At 37.6% G+C, this 21576-nt stretch overlaps 1 protein-coding gene across 6 annotated transcripts in view; it reads left to right on the top strand.

Moving 5' to 3' along the window:
* The window catches only part of LOC105485184 (myosin ID), a 378692-nt gene that overhangs the window by 145560 nt on the left and 211556 nt on the right, over positions 1–21576 (top strand). For all 6 annotated transcript variants that reach the window (XM_011747397.2, XM_071082693.1, XM_011747396.3 and 3 more), the window contains 2 exons: positions 8841–9007; positions 17972–18179. In XM_011747397.2, coding sequence (XP_011745699.2) covers positions 8841–9007; positions 17972–18179 — 375 coding nt within the window. The remainder of the gene's footprint in view (positions 1–8840; positions 9008–17971; positions 18180–21576) is intronic.

Here is a 21576-nt window from a genome sequence, read left to right as displayed (position 1 = left end):
AAACAAATTAAATATATTCATAATTACATTGAATGTAAATGGATAAAAGCCTATTCAGATTAAAGAAAAAGAATTCAGATATATGCTATTTATTAGTGACACCCATAAGGAAATAGAACAACTGAAAGTTTATATCAGTTCCACAGTCTGGGATCACCTTTATCCCATTTTAGGACCTGTAGTAGCTCAGTGTTGGGCTGTCGTCCATTTACCTTTATCTCCCAGGTTTAGCTATTCAGGATTGCAGACCAAACTACATTCTCTCATCCAAGACTCCAGGTTCTAACTTTGGTACTGAAGTCCCATGAGAGTCAGAAGCTATGCTCAGCCTTATGACTGCCTTTTCCATGTCAACAGTAGCTGCTAAAACAAAACACAACCGTGAGATGTAGGCTCACTCATCTTGATTTTAGTTTTCTAATTTTGGCCAGGTCTTTCCTCCCTATCTTATTAGCTCTGTGATGCACTTACCAAAACCTTTTCCCCATATTTTGTCTAGCACCTTTTTTAAGTAACTTCATCAGGAAGATTGATAAGTATTATCTAATCCTCCATTACCAGGAGTAGAAGTCCCTGGCTCCTCACTTTCACAGAATCCATAGTGTCTTCAGTTCACGACTTGTGTCCCCACCCAGATTATAAATCTTTTGAATCTAGAGAATGGGTTCTGTTAATTTTATGTGTTAATTCCTGATAAGGTACTATAAACGGATTGTCAGTAAATTATTAAATTTGCTATGACTATTGGCAGTGTTCAAAGCAGGTTAAATAGATGTATATTTGGATAGTATATTCCAGTTAATCTATATACTGATTGGTGTACTTTCACAAATGGTATTTTTTTCCCATAAAGTATATAGGGAGAGACAGGTGAAAAAGTTCAAGTGAATAAGATCACTATTAACTTTTGCAATTTAACCTTTATAAGACACTCTGAATTTGCCAAATTTAGGATTCCTTAGGCTGAGTCAGTCTGGATATTTATAAATGAGAGAGGAGGCAGCATTTATAAATTCAGACAGAATGCTGATTAAATATAGAGAAAGTATTCCCACTAGATTCCTTATCCAAAGACTTTCATATTACTAAACAGGATGAAAGGGCTTCCCCCCATTTCTTAGTTGGTTGTTAGTGTCTCATCCAATGTTGCCACTTCCTATGCATAGTCACTCAGTACTGGTAATATTCCATTCAGGTGTTTTCTGGTTAGTAAAGTTAGTTATATTAATACTTCTCATATGATGCCTTATGTTAAGATTGCCTTGCCCGCATGATTTTATACATTATTCAGTCCAAAATATTTTCCAAATCACATTGTAATTTCCTTTTTGACCTAAGGGTTAGTTGTTTAGAAGTATTTTTCTTAATTTTCAAACACACAGGATTTTCTCATCTTTTTGCTCTTGATTTCTAGCTTAGTCTTATTTCATCAGAAGACATACTCTGTGTGATTTCAATGTTTAGAAATTTGCTAAATTTGCTTTATGTGTATGTATTGTGTGATTTCAATTTTTAGAAATTTGCTAAATTTGCTTTATGTATATGTTTTGTTTGTCTTTAAAAATTTTGCGGCCGGGCGCAGTGGCTCACGCCTGTAATCCCAATATTTTGGGAGGCCGAGGCAGGTGGATCATGAGGTCAGGAGTTCAAGACCAGCCTGGCCAACATAGTGAAACCCTGTCTGTACTAAATATACAAAAAATTAGCTGGGCATGGTGGTGTGCACCTGTAATCCCAGCTATTCAGGAGGCTGAGGCAGGAAAATCATGTGAACCTGGGAGGCGGAGGTTGCAGTGAGCCAAAATCATGCCATTGCACTCCAGCCTGGGTAACAGTGCGAGACTCTGTCTCAGAAAAAAAAAAAAGTTGCATTCAATATTCTACACAAGTCCATTAGGTCAAGTTTGCTAATAATATTGTTCAACTTTTCTATTTTCTTCCTGACTTCTTTGTTTTGTCAACATTGAAAGATGTTTTAAACTCTACCTTGATTCTGAATTTATCTACTTGTCCTCATTGTACCTTTGATTTTTTGTGTAAATATTTAGAGAATTTGTTAGGTTCATTCAAGTTAGAACTGTTATATCTTCCTGGTGTTTGAGTCATTTATCATTATGAAACATCTCTATTTCCATATTGCTTTTTGCCTTGAAATCTGCTTTGCATGAATAATATAGCTATGCCAGCTTTTCTTTTGGCTAGAGTTTGCATGGTATATCTTTTTCATCCTTTTACTTTCAATCTTTCTATATCCTTATGTTTCAAGTATGTCTCTCATAAGTAGCATATAGTTAACTTTGATTTTTTTAATCCAATCTGACAATTTTTATCTTTTGAATAAATCATTTAGTTCATTTACTTTTAATATAGTGTGTGTTGCATTTAAATCAGCCATCTTGTTAATGCTTCTATTTGACTCTTCTGTATTTCTTTTCTTTTCTTTTCTTTTTTTATTTCTTTTACATTGATTCTCGTGGGAAAAAGGTAAACAAAGCTTTATTCCTTCTCCTTGACAGCTTAACCTCAGTTAAATTTCTAGCTCTGTTCCTCTGGCAACCTAGTAAGACATATATCACTTAACAACATCACTTATGGTGAAAATTATCCCTGTCAGTAAATTGCATCTGTCTTGGGAGAATGGTGTCTGGTGGGGATGATATACTTTGGGTTTGCCTGAGCTCAGTGACTCTTGTATTAGGCCTGTCCTTTGCTGGACCCTGGAAGCTATGTCTTCTGAGCTGTTCTAAGAGATATTTGGTCCTGTAGGGCATGAGGCTTTTAAGCCAAGGTCACCTCCCACACTTGCCCAATGTGGATCTCATCTCCTTACACCTAAGCTGTCAGTTGATTGCTGTGTGGACTGCCCCAAGGACACTGACGCTACCTGCTAGCAAACCGTGTTCTTGGTCTTTTGAAGAGATTGGTGCCAAATAAGCCCTATGAGTGTTTTGAGTTAAAATGTTTAGTTAGACCTAAGAACGTACTCTTTCCCCTCCCCTGGTGTTACAATTATTTTTTATCATTTCATTTATTCTCTGTATTATTTTGGAGGATTTACGTCATAAATGCTGTTACAGTGGTTACTTGACTTATTGCAATATCATTCTTGAATTTAAAAATCTAATATTATTTGGTACTTTTACCTCCTTCCTAGAAAATGCAAGGCCAATTTAATTCCATTTACCTTCCTTCTAACTTGTATGCTATTTTGATCATGTATTTTAATTATATACCAAAATAACATGCATATACATTTTTAAAGCCAGTAAGACATTATTATATCTATTTAGATATAATAAATATATTTATATTAGATATAGATAGTATATCTGTATTATCTATATATTATCTATATCTAATTTTATTATCTATATGTTTAATATCTATATTATAGATATTAGATGATATAGATATATCTAAATAGATTTATATTTAGATATAAATAGATATATCCATTTAGATTATAATTTACATCTATTGTATCTGTTTATTCAGTCGTTTATCTATTTTTCTCTTCCTATTTTTTTTAATATCTTTTGGTTTTATTTTGCCAGGTTACTCATGAAAAGCATGACTCTTTTTCTTTTTCTTTTTCTTTCTTTCTTTTTTTTTTTTTTTTTTTTTTGAGATGGGGTCTCACTCTGTCACCCAGACTTGAGTGCATTGGCATGATCTCAGCTCACTGCAACCTCCACCTCCTGGGTTCAAGCAATTCTCATGCCTCAGCCTTCCAAGTAGCGGGATTACAGGTGCACACCACCACACCTGGTTAATTTTTGTATTTTTTGGTAGAAATGGGGTTTTACCATGTTGGCCAGGCTGGTCTCAAACCCCTGACCTCAACTTATCTACCCACCTTGGCCTCCCAGAGTGCTGGGATTATAGGCGTGAGCCACTGCACCCAGCCCCTATATTGTTGACCTTCCATCTGGGATCATTTTCTTCTGCCTTAACCTCACTCTATTATATTTGAAATCTGAGGGTGACAAATGTAGTTTTTGTTTACCAAAAAATATTTCTGTATGGTTTTCATTCTTGAAGAATATTTTTCCTCAGTGTAAAATTCTCCGTTAACAGTGTCTTTTGGCACTTCAAAGATAATGTTCCTTTGTCTTCTGGATTTCATAGTTTCTTATGAGAAGTTAGTTCTCAGTCTTTTTGTTGCTCCTTAAGGTAATCTTTTTTTTTCCTCTGGCTGCTTCGATTTTCAGAAGTTTCACTATGATGTGCTTAGGTGTAGATTTTTTAAAAAATATGCTGTAGTTTGTAGAATCTCTTCAATTTGTAGCTCAACTTTTTAAATCAGTTTTAGCAAGTTCTTTTCAAATATTTCTTCTGTCCCTTCTGTCTCCTCTCCTTTAGAACTCCATCTCACTGTATCTTCTATACCTCTTAGCCTCCCATCTTTGTTTTCCATCTTTTTGTCTATCCATGCTTCATTCCAGAAAATTTATTCTCACCTGACTTCTGATACATTCATTTTTTTTCCTTTACCTATTTCTTTTTTTTTTTTTTTCCTTCAAGATGGAGTCTCACTCTGTTGCCCCGGCTGGAGTGCAGTGGTATGATCTCAGCTCACTGCAACCTCCGCCTCCCAGGTTCAAGACATTCTCCTACCTCAACATCCTGAGTAAACTGGAATTACAGGAGCACGCCACCATGCCCAGCTAATGTTTTGTATTTTTAGTAGAGATGGGGTTTCACCATGTTGACCAGGCTGGTCTCAAACTCCTAACCTCAAGTAATCCACCTGCCTTGGCCTCCTAAAAGGCTGGGATTACAGGCATGAGCCACCACGCCTGGCCTTCTTCACCCACTTCTAATCTACCCTTCTACTGATCCACTGAGTTCTTAATTTCCTTTATTATATTTTTCAGTTCTAGGTTTCCATTTGGCTTGGTTCTTTTTCATAGTTTCTGGTTCTATACAAAATTCTCATTATTGTCTTTTGTCACCTTGAATATGGTAAGCATAGTTATTTTAATATCGCTATCTGATAACTCCCGTGTCTGGATACCTGCAGGTCTGTTTATTTTTTATTTTGTTTTGCTGTTTCTAATTCCAATTTACTTGGCTACTTATATGTCTGGTTACTTTTTATTTTGTTCCAAATATTATATTTGCAAAATAATCTGTAGAAATAATTGGAGGCCCAAGTTCATGTGATTTTTTTCTTCAGGGAAGAGTTAATTTTGCTTCTTTTAGTTACCTAAGAACAATACTATTCCAAATCAGCTATTCCAATTTCAAGGACTCAGGTGATTCAAAGCTGAATTATGGTCCCTGTAAAGGACTGCCTCCTTCTAATTCATCCTTATTCCTGTTGGTGGGATCCTAACCCAAAGTAAGAGGGGTTTACCTATGTCCCCTCCTTTTCAGGCCTTATTCGCTAATCTTTGTCCCACTAGGCCCATGAAGTTGCTGATGATCCCATCACTACTCAGATCCCATCTACCTTCTCTGGAAGTGGCAAATTTCCCCAGGAAAAAAAGGCAGCCTCAAATCTGGGTTCTCCTCCACGGTTTTCTTCCTCTCCTGGATTCTGACCCAGTAAATTCTCCACTGTCTTGTTAGATCTCCCATGTCTTCAAGCAAACGTTCTGTTTATTTTGTTTAGCTATTCTAGTTAACCCTCAGCATGGGTGTCAGTTTAAATTACCTAGTCTGTCATTACTCAAAGAAAGCCCTAGTATCTTCATTTCATAAATTAGCTAATTAATTCCAGAGAGAATTTACAGCCAAGACTCAAGTGTTCTGATTTTGTACAATGCTTATTCTGTTACACTAGTACCAAACATGCAGATAAATCTGGAAGCATTTTGGCATTTACTGTGCTCAGTGCCACTTTTCTTGGTTAATTCACCAAGAAGTAAAGACACTCTATTCCAGCAAACTAATAGAAAATCCTTAAGTAAACAGTGCCTCCTCCCGACTTCCCCATCCTATTAAGTTTTTTAAAACACTTAACTACGAGCCATTTTTTAAAGTGAGCTACAGTTTTTCCCCCAATATAGATGTTCCACTTGAAAATCAGTACAAATTTAATGAACATTTGATCACCCATCACTATTTTTTAAAGTAGGATTCTGCTTATGCTTTATAATAAAATATTGATCCTCAGCTTAAATATACCAAAATTTAGTATCTAATGAATGGGTTGGTATTCCAAAATAGGGAAGAAGTGTAAGTTATCTATTAATCCATAACAAATCACTCGAAAATATAGTGCTTAAAATAATGGTTCTTCGTCATGATTCAGGGGTTGACTGGGCAGTTCTGCTGGGCTCACCAAGCAGTTGCAGTCAGCTGGGGCTAGATAGGCTAAGATGAGCTCACTCAAATCGTGTGCCTGGATGCCTGGGCATCTTATGTCATGTAGTCTTTAATCCTGGGTTTCTTCATGTGGTAGAAGTGGTCCAAGAGGGCAGAACCTCTCAAGGATGGGTTTCTAGAAGTAACCCAGTGTTGCTTCTGCTGCATTCTACTGGTTAAAGCATGTCACAGGCCAAGCCAGATTCAAGAAGTGATGTAGAGACTCCACCTCTTACTGGGAGGTGGTGCAAGATATTGAGGTCATGTTTTTTGTTCTGCTACAGATGACAAGATGAAAAGGGGCAGGTGTACTAGACAGAATAATGGCCTCTGCATTGCAACAGCAACTCTGACATCAGCTAAGTGTGCTACAATTCAATTCAATTCTGACACTAACTACCCAGAGTTAGCATTAATCTGAAAAATTAAAGGACAGGGTCCCCAACAAGACTCTCCTTTACTTCAGACACCAGCTGCAAGTGAGGTCCACAGAACACCTGCCCTTATATATGACTTGGGTACAAATGTGAGGATTCCCTTGACCCCCCTCTTCAGGTTTGATAATTCACTAGAATGATTCACAGAACTTGGGTCCAAGCACAGGACCTCTGTCCCCCTGGAATCAGGATGCTCCCCTCTTTGAGTACATTCATGTGTTCACCAACCAAGAAGCTCTTCTGAGACTCAGCCTCCTGAGGTTTTGTTATTTTTTGTTTTATCAGTGTTTCATCACAAAGGCATGATTGACTACATCTTTGATCACGTGATTAAGCTTAATCTTTAGTCCCCCTAACCTGCCCAGAGGTCAGGCAACTGTAAGTTCCAGCACATGAAGGAGTTTTCTGGTGACCAGCTCCCATCCTGAAGCTATCTAGAGGCCCAGCTATGAGTCACCTCATTAGCATAACTACGACACTCCTATCACTGAATAAATTTCACAAGTTTTTGAAGCTGTATGCCAGAAACCAGGAACAAAGGCTAGATAGATAATATTTTTTATTGTTATTATTACTATACCATAGTCATCCCAGATGTCCACATCCTAATCCTCAGAACCTACGAACATGATACGTGCTGTAGCAAGGTGGAATTAAGGTTGCAGATGGAGATAAGGCTGCTAATAAATGGGCCTGAAGATAACAGCTTATCCTTCATTACCCAAGTGGCCCCAGTGCTATCATGAGTCCTTCAGTGAGAAGGAGGGAAGCAGAAAAGTCAGAACAAGGAGGTGACATCTATAAAAGACTCAACTGGCCATTGCTGACTTTGAAGATTGAAGGGGGCTACCAGCCAAGGAATGTGGGCAGCCTCCAGAAGCTGGGTTTTCTTCTGGATCTCCCAAAAACACCAACCCTGCTGACACATTGACTTTTGGCTCAGTTAAACCTATTTCAGACTTCTGACTTCCAGAAATGTGAGATAATAAAACTGTGTTGTTTTAATCCACTATATTTATGATAATCTGCTACAGCAGCAATAGGAAACTAAAGCAGCAGGGCCTAGAAAAAGGCAAAAAATGGCATTACCTTTCATCATGTGGGACAGCATGATAAATGTACTATCGGAGTTTCTTTTTTTAGGTATTGGAAACTGTTATTCTGTTCAAAATGCAAGTAAATTTACATCCTTCAAATCTCTCCTGCTTAAATTATTTACTACCCCTTTCTACTTCTAGCCCTCAGCAGAGCTCAAAACTGCCTAATTTAACTACAGAGGATTCTGTATTTTAAAGTGCATCTGTGTGTCTGATAGATAACAGATTCAGAGAAGAAAAAGAAATTCTTTACACTTATAGGATACATTTGACCTAATTGATTCATCCAGTGATAATTTATTCATTATCTTCAGTGTACCAGGATCTATGCCAAGCATGGTTTTATATTTAAAAGGGGTTATGATCTATTATGTGGTATAAAGCTTCATTGGCACAGAGGGAAGGATTGCTAGCTGAGCTCCTTCATAGAATCACTGGTGCCGATAGGTGGTTTTGGAACTTCTCTACTTACCCATGAAGTTTAATCTCTTTTCCAAAGTACAAACTAATGCAATAATATTAATACTGATGACTGACACTTAAGGAGCACTTACTATATACCAGAGCTGTGCCTATCATTCCTTAACATAATATTAACATTAACAACGAATGTCTTTTTACATTCTCCATCCATTTTCATCGTTAGCTGCTGCCTTTTTCTATTGAATTACTCCTTCAGCTGCTTTAACCTTGTTTTCATAAACACACAGAAACTCGATCTTTACATCTCTGTTATTTACTTCCTAGTTTTATCCCTTTTCCACTATTCCTAATAAAGCCTAAAACAAAATTAAACAAACATTTAGCTGAATGCACGAGAACTTCTGACCTTGAATTGAAGGAGAAAGGAAGAATAACTACTTTATTCATAAGTGTATGCCTGAGAAATTAGAGGCACTGAGCTTAACTTGACACAACACTAATTACATGTTAGTGTCCCTAGTTGGAGAATTTTCTCCAGTGAAATTTACCATTTGCTGATTTGTTTCTTTAGGAACCATATTACGTTCGTTGCATCAAACCCAATGACAAGAAATCTCCACAGATATTTGATGATGAACGCTGCCGGCACCAAGTAGAATATCTTGGACTACTGGAAAATGTGAGAGTGCGTCGGGCAGGATTTGCCTTCCGCCAGACATATGAGAAGTTTCTTCACAGGTGAGAATAGACTCATCGGAGAGGCCTAGTTCACTGAGAATAACGGAGTCCTCCCCATACAACAGTGCATCAGTCAGCACATATTAGGCAATCTATAAATATTTGTTCGGTGAGCAAAAGAGCTGAGGAAATTACAAATATGAAAGACTTTCCCAGTTTCAACATGAGTCCCTGAGTTCATGGTTTATGGAGCATGAAAAAGTTTCAGCCTTTGGGGAAGAAATGCGGGCATCGTAGCATAGCAGAAAGAACACTGATCTGAAGTCACATTGTGGGTGGAATTCTTATTGTGCCACTTACTTGCTGCTTGAGCATGGGCCAGAAATTTAACTGCTTTGACCCTGTTTTTGCATCTGTAAAATAAGTAAAATAACATTTCATGGAGTGTTATGAGAAATTAACCTAAGTAAAAAGCCTAGATTCCTAGTACATCATAGCTATTTAATCAACGCTGCCTATCATTACTGGTGTTGGTAATTATCATAATAACAAAATATTAAGGAGTTAAGCATGGAGGGCCTGAAATCATTCTGCTTGGTTTGAGTCCTGGCTCTGTCATTTTTCAGTTGTGTGACCTTGGACAAATTACATACCCTTTTCATGCCTGTTTCTTCATGTGTAAAATGGGGATAATAATAACAACTACCTTGAAGCTAGAGGGTTAAATAAGAAAATATATACAAAGCACTTGGAGTAGTAGTACCTCCATATAGTAATCACTCAATAAGTATAATATATTGTTGCTATTGTTAATTTATTGTTGATAATGTTGCTTAATGATACCATGTCATATTAAAAAAAATGATAATGATAATTGATAACTTGGAATCACAAGAATGCTTTAAATTCTATCTATTTGTTTTAAAACATTTATTGAACATTTTCTATAATCTCAACTGTAGATTTCTCCCAAAAAAACGAATAAATATATACACAAAATATAAACCAGAAAAATGCGGAAAATTCAAGTACTTTAGATTAGTGGGTCAAAAGAGTCTCTAAGGAGCTGACAATGATGGGAAGCAGCCAGCCATGCAAAGATCAGAGCAAAGAGAAGGTGGGACAGAGGGAATAGCCAAGGAAAAGGCTCTATTGCAGTAGTAAGTGAGGCATTTTAGATGCCAAACGTAGTCCACTGGTTGGAGGACACTGACAGGACAGTTGTGTGAGATGAGATCAGAGAGATGGACAAGAGCCAAATCATGTCGAACTTTGTAATCAGACTAAACTGTTTAGGTTTTGGTTAGGTGTGATTTAAAAAAGAAAGAAAGCCATTGGTGGATTTTAAGCATGGAGTTACACAACCTTATGAATGGCTTAAAGGAATCACTGTGGCTGCTGTGTGAATAGAAGGCAAGGAGATGTTGGCCGGGCGCGGTGGCTCATGTCTGTAAGCCCAACACTTTGGGAGGCCGAGGCGGGCAGATCGCGAGGTCAGGAGATATAGACCATCCAGGCTAACACAGTGAAACCCTGTCTCTACTAAAAATACAAAGAATTAGCCGGGCGTGGTTGTGGGCGCCTGTAGTCCCACCTACTCAGGAGGCTGAGGCAGGAGAATGGCGTGAACCTGGGAGGCGGAGCTTGCAGTGAGCCGAGATGCCACTGCACTCCAGCCTGGGAGACAGAGCGAGACTCCATCTCAAAAAAAAGACAAAAAAAAAGGAAGGCAAGGAGACGTTTAGGGATGCTATTGCAGGAGTCCGGGAGACAGGGCTTGATGATAGTGCCTTCAGTAAGGGACTATTGTAGATACAAGAGCACTGGACAGATTTGGGATATGTTTGAGGGATAAAGTTGACAAGACTAGCTCATGGATTGGATATGATGAAACAGGAATAAAGAGGAATGAAGGATGAAAATTAGATTTTGGCTTGAGCATCTAGGTAAGTGCAGTGCCATTTGCTGAGATAAAATTGGGTAAAATAATTTTGAGGAAGAGGATATGGAACAGGAGTAACGATGGAATCAAGATTATTCTCTTGACTGTGTTAACTTTGAAACATCTCTATGTTCACTTTTTTTTTTTTTTTTTTTTTTTTTTTTGAGACGAAGTCTCGCTCTGTCACCCAGGCTGGAGTGCAGTGGTGCGATCTCGGCTCACTGCAGGCTCCGCCTCCTGGGTTCACACCATTCTCCTGCCTCAGCCTCCCAAGTAGCTGGGACTACAGGCGCCAGCCACCATGCCCGGCTAATTTTTTTGTATTTTTAGTAGAGACGTAGTTTCACTGTGTTAGCCAGGATGGTCTCAATCTCCCAACCTCGTGATCCTCCCGCCTCGGCCTCCCAAAGTGCTGGGATTACAGGCGTGAGCCACCACACCCAGCCTATGTTCACTTTGAAATCCTACTAAATATCTAGGCAGAAATTTTAAGCCATTAAACTTTCATACCTGGAGTTCTGGAAAGAAGTTTAGGCTGCAGATAAGAGATTTTGGAGTCACTGGTAACATAGATTACATAGAAAGTCTTGGGACTGTATAGTGAAGAGAAGGAGGTCCATGACAATGTTTATATTTGTGGTCTGGCATGAAAGAACCAGCAAAGATAAGAGAAGCAGCAACCAATGAGGTACAAGAAAAACCAGAAGAGGATTATGTCACAGAAGCTAAGAGAAGATGGCTTTTTTTTTTTTTTGATAGGGTCTTGCTGTGTCACCTAGGCTGGAGTGCAGTGGCACCATCTTACCTCACTGCAGCTCCACCTCCCAGGTTCAAACAATTCTCCCACCTCAGCCTCCCAAGTAGCTGGGATTACAGGGGCACGTCACCAAGCCCAGCTAATTTTTTTTCATTTTTAATAGAGACAGAGTTTCACCATGTTGGCAAGGCTGGTCTCAACCTCCTGACCTCAGATGATTCAACCGCCTCAGCCTCCCAAAGTGCTGGGATTATGGGCATGAGCCACCATGCCCAGCCAGAAGATGACATTTTAAGAAGAAAAGTGTAGCAACTTTATGCTGCCCTTTCCATGAAGTTCAAGAGCAGGCAAAACTAATTTATGGTGATAGAAATCAGAATAGTGGTTAGCTATGTATTGGTATGACCTCTGTCTGCAGACTGGAAAGCAGAATGGGGGAACTCTCTGAGATGATATATCTTGACTGGGGTGTCGGTTTCATGAATATACACATTCGTCAAAACTTACTGAATTATATACTTCAGTGTGTGTATTTTAGTACATGTAAAGTTGATCACAATTTTTAAAATTTTTTTAAAAACTAAACTTTTTAGAAAAGTGAATTAGTGGGCCAGAGGATCAAGCTGAAGTCTTGTTCCGGATCTCATCACAAAGAAAAAAAAGATGGGAAGTATTCAAGAAAGGTCTAGCCACATGTAAAGTTGATCCAGGAGCAGCAAAACCCATGTAACAGAAGGACTAGAGGAAAGAACACCAAGAATAGGGGAGAGGCCCTATTCAAACAGTGGGTGGCCAGGGATTTGCCTGAACTGAAAAAAGATGAATCTTCAGATTAAAAGGATACACTGATTGTCAAGCATAAGAATTTTTTTAAAACTTAAAAATACATTTGTTCACTTTTAGAATGTTAAAGAAAAATATTTATAGCTCCCAAGAGAAAAAGACAAACTGCCTATCGGGGGAGAGAATCACGCTGACATCTGGCTCATGAACATTTGATCAAATAGACGAAGGAGCAAAATGCTTTCACAGTGCAGGGAAAGGGCCTTCATGTCTAGAATTGTATTCTGTGTCAAAATACCATTCACGAGTGTGATTAAAATAAATAGCATTTTCTGGCATACCTAGTTTGAGAAAGTTTATTATTCATAGACCCTCTGAAAAATGTCCTAGAGGATGTACTTCAGCAAAAAGAAAGATGAATGCAGAAAGGAAACATGTGGCAGGATATATGCAAAAAAGCAACATTGAGCAAAGAAATCTGTAAAACTTTTTGTTAAATCTAAACAAGTAGTGATTGTAAAGGTGGGAAAGTAGTCTTTAGTAATAATCTGGAACTAAAATTAAAATGGGAGTGAGAAGTAGAGATAATTAAAGATTTTGTCCTGTTTATGGAAAGGATATAGACTGTGATTAACTAGACAGGAAAAAAAATTATGTGTTGAAATTTTCAAGTGAGTTATAATAATAGTTGTGAATATTTTGAAATGTTTACTGGATGTACTAGATACTGTTTTAAATGTTTCACATGTAGTAAGTCACTGAAACTGACAACCACGTGAGGAATATACATTATCCCCATTTTATGTGGCTCATCCAGTGACGATGAGAGAAAAGGTAATATTTTCTACAGTGAATTTTTCCTTTTAGATTTTGCAGATTTTTGCAAGTAGTTTAGGTTTGAACCTAAATTTTTGCTTGTGACTTTTCGTCACTTTCATTTATTTTACTGAGAAAAGAGAGAAGGATTTAAAACATGCTGATAACCTTAAAAGTTAGTCCTTTAGGGAGGTAAAACTCACTGTCAGAAAGCAGATGAGTTCAACTTTTTAATTAGCAAGTTCAGATTGCTGGTTTGCCAGAGAACCAGGGTCATGCACTTTGCCGGCAAGAAGGAAGGCAGAGTGCCTCTCCCCTGCCATGGGAGCTGAGCAGTGGGGCTATAGGATAGCAATCCAGTTTCTGCAGCGTGCCTGAAACAAACACACACCAGCACTACCCATATGATGACCCAGATGTAGACCCCTACTGTAGTTTGGTAACGAATTTGAGAGGTTTCTGATTTCGCGTTTTTTCATGTGACATTGTTTGGTATTACCTCTGTCTTTATATTAGAACTTTTTCATTGGCCTTTGATCTCTGCCCCCATCTAGCAAGTGAGTAAGCTTTAAATGATTTCCTTTCATTCATTCTGCAAATATCTATTGCCTCATAGTATAGCAGGCAACGTGATAGGCACATGGTATATAGTAGGGAACAAAACAAAATACATTGGTAAAATGTATTCCAGGCAGTGGGAACAGCATGTGCAAAGACTCTGAAGCAGGAAGGAGGCAACCGTATTACAGAACCCCAAAGAAGTCAACATGATTGAAGGATAGTGAGGAAGGAAAGCAGCCAAAGACAAAAATGATTTCAAGCTTTTTAGAAAACTACTCTGACCGATGTATGCAGAATGGATTGGAAAGGAAACGGAAAACAATTTAGGAGTCTGTTGTAAACTAGAAGGTGGCTTGCCTTTGAATTGAAGCAGTAAGGATGAGGAGAACTGTAAAATTTTAAATATATTTTGGGGGTAGAGTCAATAGAACTTAATGATGGATTAGAAATCATGATAGAGAGGGAAAGAATAAAAGTATTCTCAGGATCCTGGCTTTAGTAACTGGGTAGATTGAGGTAGGAAAAGACTGAAAGAGTAATTAAGATGCCTTCAAGACCTGTGTAGACTTTGGATATATAAATCTGAAGCTCATAACTGAGCGCTAGACTAGGGATGATACACAAATTGAAAGTATATTTTTATATTTTTTATACCTATAAAATATATATTTTTGTTTTTATATTTGGAATGTTTTATTAAAAGTAAGTGGACTAGATGAGGTAATGTGGGGAGAGGATACATAGAGAGAAGTCCTGATCTTAGCCTTGGGACACGCCTGCATTTGGGGATATAATAGTAGCCGAAGTAGACAGAAAATCAGATTGACAAGAAATACCCAGAGAGGCAGAAGGAGAGCATGCTGTCATGGAATCTAAGAAAAGAGATATGTCAAGAAGAAGGAAGTAATTTACTGTAATTAGGGAGTAATTAACAGATGCTGCCTACATATCTACTATTTTAACAAGAAATATGAAAAGCCCTTTGAATGATTTATATTCCTTTAGGTATATACCCAGTAATGGGATTGCTGGGTCAAATGGTATTTCCGGTTCTAAATCTTTGAGGAATTGACTGTCTTCCACAGTAGTTGAACTAATTTACATTCCCACCAATAATATAAAAGCGTTCCTATTTCTCTGCAACCTTGCCAGCATTTGTTGTTTCTTGACTTTTTACTAATCACCATTCTGACTGGTGTGAGATGGTATCTCATTGTGGTTTTGATTTGCATTTCTCTAATGATCAGTGATGTTGAGATGTTTTTTATATGTTGGCCGCATGTATGTCTTTTTTCGAGAAGTGTCTGTTTATATCCTTTGCCTACTGTTTAATGGGATTGATTTTTTTCTTGTACATACATTTGCTTAATTTCCTTTTAGATTCTGGATATTAGTCCTTTGTCAGATGGATAGATTGCAAAAATTTTCTCCCATTCTGTAAGTTGTCTGTTCACTCTGATGATAATTTCATTTGCTGTGGAGAAGCTCTTTAATTTGTCATTTTTGCTTTTTTTGCAATTGCTTTTGGTGATTTCATCATAAAGTCTTTGCCCATGCCTATATCCTTGATGGTATTGCCTAGATTTTCTTCTACGGTTTTTATAGTTTAGGGTTTTACATTTAAGTCTTTAATCCATCTTGAGTTAGTTTTTATATAAGGTGTAAGGAAGGGATCCAATTTCAGTTTTCTGCATATGGCTAGCCAGTTCTCCCAGCATCATTTATTAAATAGAGAATCCTTTCCCCATTGCTTGTTTTTGTGGATATGTGCACAGGTATGTTCATTGCAGCACTATTCAAAATAGTGAAAACATGGAGTCAACCCAAATGCCCATCAATGATAGACTAGATAAAGAAAATGTGGTACACACACACCATGGAATACTATGCAGCCGTAAAAAGGAAAGAGGTTAATACCCTTTTCAGGGACATGGATGGAGCTGGAAGCCACTATCCTCAGCAAACTAACACAGGAACAGAAAACCAGACCCCACATGTTCTCACTTATAAGTGGGAACTGAACAATGAGAACACATGGCCATATGGGGGTGAATAACACACACTGGGGCCTGTTGGGGTTGGGGTGGGAGAATAGAGATCATCAGGAAGAATAGCTAATGGATGCTGGACTTAATACCTAGGTAATGGTCTGATTTGTACAGCAAACCACCATGGCACACATTTGCCTGTGTAACAAACCTGCACATTCTGCACATGTACTTCAGAACTTAAAAAATAAAATAATTATTAAAAAAAAAAGAAGAAAGAAAGAAAGAAAAGGCCTATGAGAAAACTTTAAAGATTCATGTAAGGCACAAAGCAGAGTAGATCAAGTGGGAAGACATCTCTTGTTCTTGGATAGGACAACTGAACACCATATAAAATTAATAGATTCTCTGAGTGCAGTGGCTCTTGCCTATAATCCCAGCATTTTGAGAGGCCAAGGCGGGCAGATCACTTGAGGTCAGGAGTTCAAGACCAGCCTGGCCAACATGGTAAAACCCCATCTCTACCGTTAACACAAAAATTAGCTGGGCATGGTAGGTGCCTGTAATCCCAGCTATTCAGGAGGCTGAGGCAGGAGAATCGCTTGGACTGGGAGGCGGAGGTTGCAGTGAGCTGAGATCGCACCACTGCACTCCAGCCTGGGCAATAGAGTGAGACTCTGTGTCAAAATAATAATAATAGTAATAATAATAATAATAATGTATTTAATGTTTCAACCCAATAAAACTATCAAGGGTGGTTTGGGTCTTTAAAAATTGTTTGTTCACTGGATTCTGGATTTTTTGCCTGGAACTATAAAACTTGATTCTGAAGTTCATATGGAAAAATATGTGTGCCAGAATAACTAGAAAGACCTTTAAAAAAGAAAAGAATTAGGAAAAAACATTAAAATGTACTTGTATCCTCTATAATTAAAACCATGTGGTAGTGATGCACAGATGGACAGACACGGCAATGAAACAGACCAGAAAGTCCAGAAATAAACTGAAGAACATATGATAAAGGCAGCATGTTAATCACAGAGGGGGAAAGATGAACTTTTTAATAGTGTTGGAACGGCTAGACAGCCATTTGTTAAAAGATAAAATTAGATCCATACCTCACACCATATACCAAAAAACCATCTAAATGATCAGAAATCTAAATGTGAAAAAGGAAAACATACAAGTACTAGAAGAAAACATAAATGCATTACTCTGTAACCCAAGTGAAGAAAGCCTTTCATACAATGACTTAAAATTTAGATGTACTATAAGAAAAAAGCTAAATTTGACTACATGTATTAAACAGCTTTGCATGGTGGGAAAAACTCTGTGATAGGCAGCCTTCTAAGATGCCCTCTACCTCCTGGTATCCATGCCCTGTGTAATCCCCTTCCCGTGAGTGTAGGCTAGACCTAGTGATTTGCTTCTGACAAAGTAGAATATGGCAAAAGTGATAGGATGTCACTTTTGAGATTAGGCCACAAAATACTGTGACTCTGTGACTTCTGTCTTGTTCACACTCACACTCAAGCAAGCCGCCATGTGGTGAGCTGCCTTATGAGAGGCCCACATGGCAAGGAGCTGTTGACTGCTCGTGTGTAGAAATGCAATTAATTTTTGTGTGTTGCTCTTATGTGCAGCAACACCGCTATTTAATTTTCTTTTAGTTATAATAGTTTTTTTTTAAATTTTTTTTTATCTAGAGATCTGCTTGATTTCCTTTGAGGAAAGTTACATTATACATAAGTAGTATCCATTTCGTTTTTCCCTCAGTCATTTACCAATTATCTCTTGGTCTCTCTATGTTGACTAGACCTCCAGAGCAATGCTGAGCAGGACCCATGACAGAGCCACCCTTCTCTTGTAGCTGTTTGTAAAAAGAATGCTTCTGAGGTTACCCCTTTATGAACAATATTTGCTGTAGGATTTTGGCAAATAGACTTTATGAGTTTGAGGAAGTCCCTTCTATACCTAGTTTAGTAAGAGTTATCTTAAAGTGTTTTATTTTACTGAAGCCTTTTTTTGCATACCTTATGAGGCTAGTGAAATTCTATTGATAGTTTGCTAAGATTTAGCTTGGTTTTTTACGAGGTGTCTTGAATTTTATTCAATAGTTTTCTATTGAGATGACCATATGATTTTCTCCCTTAACCCTATTTCTTTTTTTCATCCAGGTATAAGATGATCTCTGAATTCACCTGGCCCAACCATGACCTTCCTTCAGATAAAGGGGCTGTCAAGAAACTGATTGAACGGTGTGATTTTCAGGATGATGTAGCTTATGGGAAGACCAAAATTTTCATTCGAACACCCCGAACGTTGTTTACCTTGGAAGAACTCCGTGCCCAGATGCTCATAAGGATTGTTCTCTTTCTACAAAAGGTAATTTTATATTTTCTATATAAGGATAAGATTTTGCTTTTATGTTCTTAAAAATTTGTTACATATTTTGTTTAATTCAAGAAATATTCCTGGATGGTATGTTGTTTTGTGTCTATGCATATCTTGAAATGTTTTCTGTTGCCTTCACACATGGAAAACTTACTTGGTTGCCCAAGTTCAAACTTATTTTATCTTCAAAACTCTGAAGACATTTTGTCTTTAAACTTGGAGAGATGTCTGAACCAGTTTTTCTGTCTTTTACCCTTAACCATGTTTTTTCCTTCAGCTTAAATGTGTAAAGGACTTTTTTTTTTTTTCTCTCGAGACGGAGTCTCACTCGTCTCGCCTAGGCTGGAGTGCCGTGGCACATTCTTGGCTTACTACAACCTCCACCTCCAGGGTTCAAGCGATTCTCTTGCCTCAGCCTCCCAAGTAGCTGGGATTACAGACGCACACCCCCACACCCAGCTAATTTTCATATTTTTAGTAGAGATGGGGTTTCACCACGTTGGTCAGGCTGGTCTCAAACTCGTGACCTCGTGATCTGTGCTCCTCAGCCTCCCAAAGTGCTGGGATTACAGGAATGAGCCACCAAGCCTAGTCACGTAAAGGACTTCTAAACCTTGTAATTAAAAAATGTTGCCAACATGTTTTGAAATTGCCTCCTTCACCTATCATTACCCGCTCACCACCACTTGTCCGCAGTGTTGACTCAATGCTTGTTAGTTGATGGTACTGTACCTGTCATCATTGATCTGTGCAAGGCCCCTTCTCATTTCATTCACTCATTCATGTATGTCTTTTTATCCCCCATAGCCTTTCCCATATCTTCCATATGAACTATTTTAATGCAAAAAATTGTAGAGCTATATGAAAAATCATGTACCTCTGTGAGGATGTCCTTGGGATATATACCTAGGAGAAAAGTTGCTGGGTCATAGGGCATGTGTATACCTAATTGATATAAATAGTGCCAAGTTGTCACGCATGAGCCAGTTTGCACCACCAACAGCTGTATGTATATGAGGGTTACTGCGTGCCATATCCCTACCACTATCTTCCAGCTACCTACATTTTGTCAGATTAATAGATAGAATGGTATCTCATTGTTGTTTTACCTTGTATTTCTCTGATTACCTTTGAGTTTGATTATCTCATTAAAGGCTTCTTTGCTTGCTGCATTTTCCTGTAAACTGTGTGTTCATATTCTTTGTCTATTTTTCTACTCGAGCTGGTACTTTCTTGTTGATTAGCAGAAATGCCTTCAATATTCCAAACATTAACCTCTTATTTACTTTAGACGTTATATATTCTCCTATTCTGTAAGCATTCTGATGAACTTTATCCATAAGATGCTTTGTTGGACCAAATTCTTAATTTTGACATAATCAAATTCTTCAATATTTTGCCTTATAGTTTGTGATTTGGAATTTTCTTTAAGAAGGCTTTTCATGACTCTCAGTCACAAAGATATTCTGTATTTTCTTCTATGAACTGTACGGTTTTACCTTTCACATTTAGGTCTTTAATTCATTTAGAATCCACCTACATACGTGGTTTTATATAGGAAACTAATTTTATTTTTCTCCATATGGTGAGAAAGTTTTCTCAATATCGTCTACTAAGCAATCTGTCCTTTTCCCATTGATTTGCAGTGCCACTTTTATTATATATTAAGTTCCTGTATGTAGATAGGAAATAGTTTTATTCACACTATTACACACACACACACACACACACACACACCCATCTCTGTGTACTCTATTCTGTTCCATTTTTCTATTTGCCTGTTTTTGCACTAATGCAACACAGCTTTTATTATAATATATATTAGTGTATTAGAGTTTATCTTTTCTATTTCTTTATTAAGGTTGATTAACCGATACATAGACCTTTATTCTGCAGTATACATTTTAATGTGCATAAGTTTATTAAATTCAATAATTTTTATTAGGATTGAACTGAATATAGATTAATTTGAAATGATTAACATTTCTACAATATTAAATCATCTATTAAGAGTGTAATATAGATTTACTTAAATCATCTTTGTTAAACTTTAGACTTAGGCCCTATGAATTCGTGGTTAATTCCTAGATACTTTATTATTTTTGTTGCTGATGTGAATTTTTAAATTATATTTTCTACGTGGCAATGTTAGTACAGAGAAATAATATTGATGTATGTTGCTTTATCTAAATCTAGAATTAAACCTTTCTTGATTTATATTTGTTGATTCTGTTGGCTTTCCTAGGTAAATAATTATATCATATATAAATAATGAGTTTTTCTTCCAGTTGCCAAGATGTTTCTAAGTGTTGGTTTCTTTTTATTTATTTTGCCTAGAACTCAGGAAAACATTTGGACTGGAATACTAAATTCTGTTTCATCCCAAAACATTTTCCTTCTATTAATTTTTTTTAATGTTGCTTTCATTGAGTTCTGTTTTATTTCTCAAGAATGCTTGTAAATTTTCATGTTGGATCTCTGTTTTCTGCCATAGTAAATTATTTTCAAGTATCTGTTCTTCCCTGTCTTCAAGTCCTGGAATCCTTTCCCTTGGATCTTAAGTACTTACCTGTAGGCTTGTTTTTAGGGGTTTTTGCCCCCGCCCCCAGATCTGTTACTATGTCTTTTTTCTTTCTACCTGTTCAAGAGATTGATTCGAGCTCAGAGTTAGGCTCTGAACCAGGGTGGCCATACCTCTCAGTTTGCTTAGGACAGTCCTGGTTTATGGCAATTGCCTGTTGTGACTATTAGTAGTACCCCTTTTACTCTCAAAGTGTTCCAGTATGGAGAAACTACATAATCACTCTACCCTGGAACTCACTTTCTGTCTACATGGCGCCTGGTAGATTCCTCTTTTTAAATCTACAGCGATAGTTTGTTTACTTCCTTCACAATTGTCAGTGTCCCACAGACTTCAGTCTGTGGCAGCTCTGCTAGCCAAAGATGGGCCCGGCTCATACATAAAAAGATACAATTCCAGGTGTGCTACTAGGGCTGCAGCCGGTAGGCCTCTTCCTTTCCTGGTTCTCTCTGACAGCACTGTGCTTCTAGAAATGCTGAGTGCCATTACCAGTCCCTATCTCTGCTTTTTTTTCTGGTGAAAAATTAGTCTCTCTCTAGGAAAGAGATTCTAAAAGAGAAGGGACAATGGCTTCAAAAATTATCGCATGTGCAGTGAAGGGAAAACTGTCCAGTCTTCTCTGTGAGACAGATCTCACATTTCTTCACCATAAGGCAGTGGAGTAGGGAATATAACAGTCTCCTTCCCTGTGCTTAAGGAGACCGTTGCAGGGTATCTTATGTGTGACCTACTGATTATGTTTTTTAGATCAACTCCACAGGTCATAAAATTAGAGGAAATTTCTCTGGGCTTTTGGGAATGGATCAT

This window comes from Macaca nemestrina, chromosome 17 (genome assembly GCF_043159975.1).
Source record: "Macaca nemestrina isolate mMacNem1 chromosome 17, mMacNem.hap1, whole genome shotgun sequence".
Taxonomy (NCBI): domain Eukaryota; kingdom Metazoa; phylum Chordata; class Mammalia; order Primates; family Cercopithecidae; genus Macaca; species Macaca nemestrina.
The sequence above is the reverse complement of the archived record's forward strand: the minus strand, read 5'-3'. Positions and strand labels throughout refer to the sequence as shown.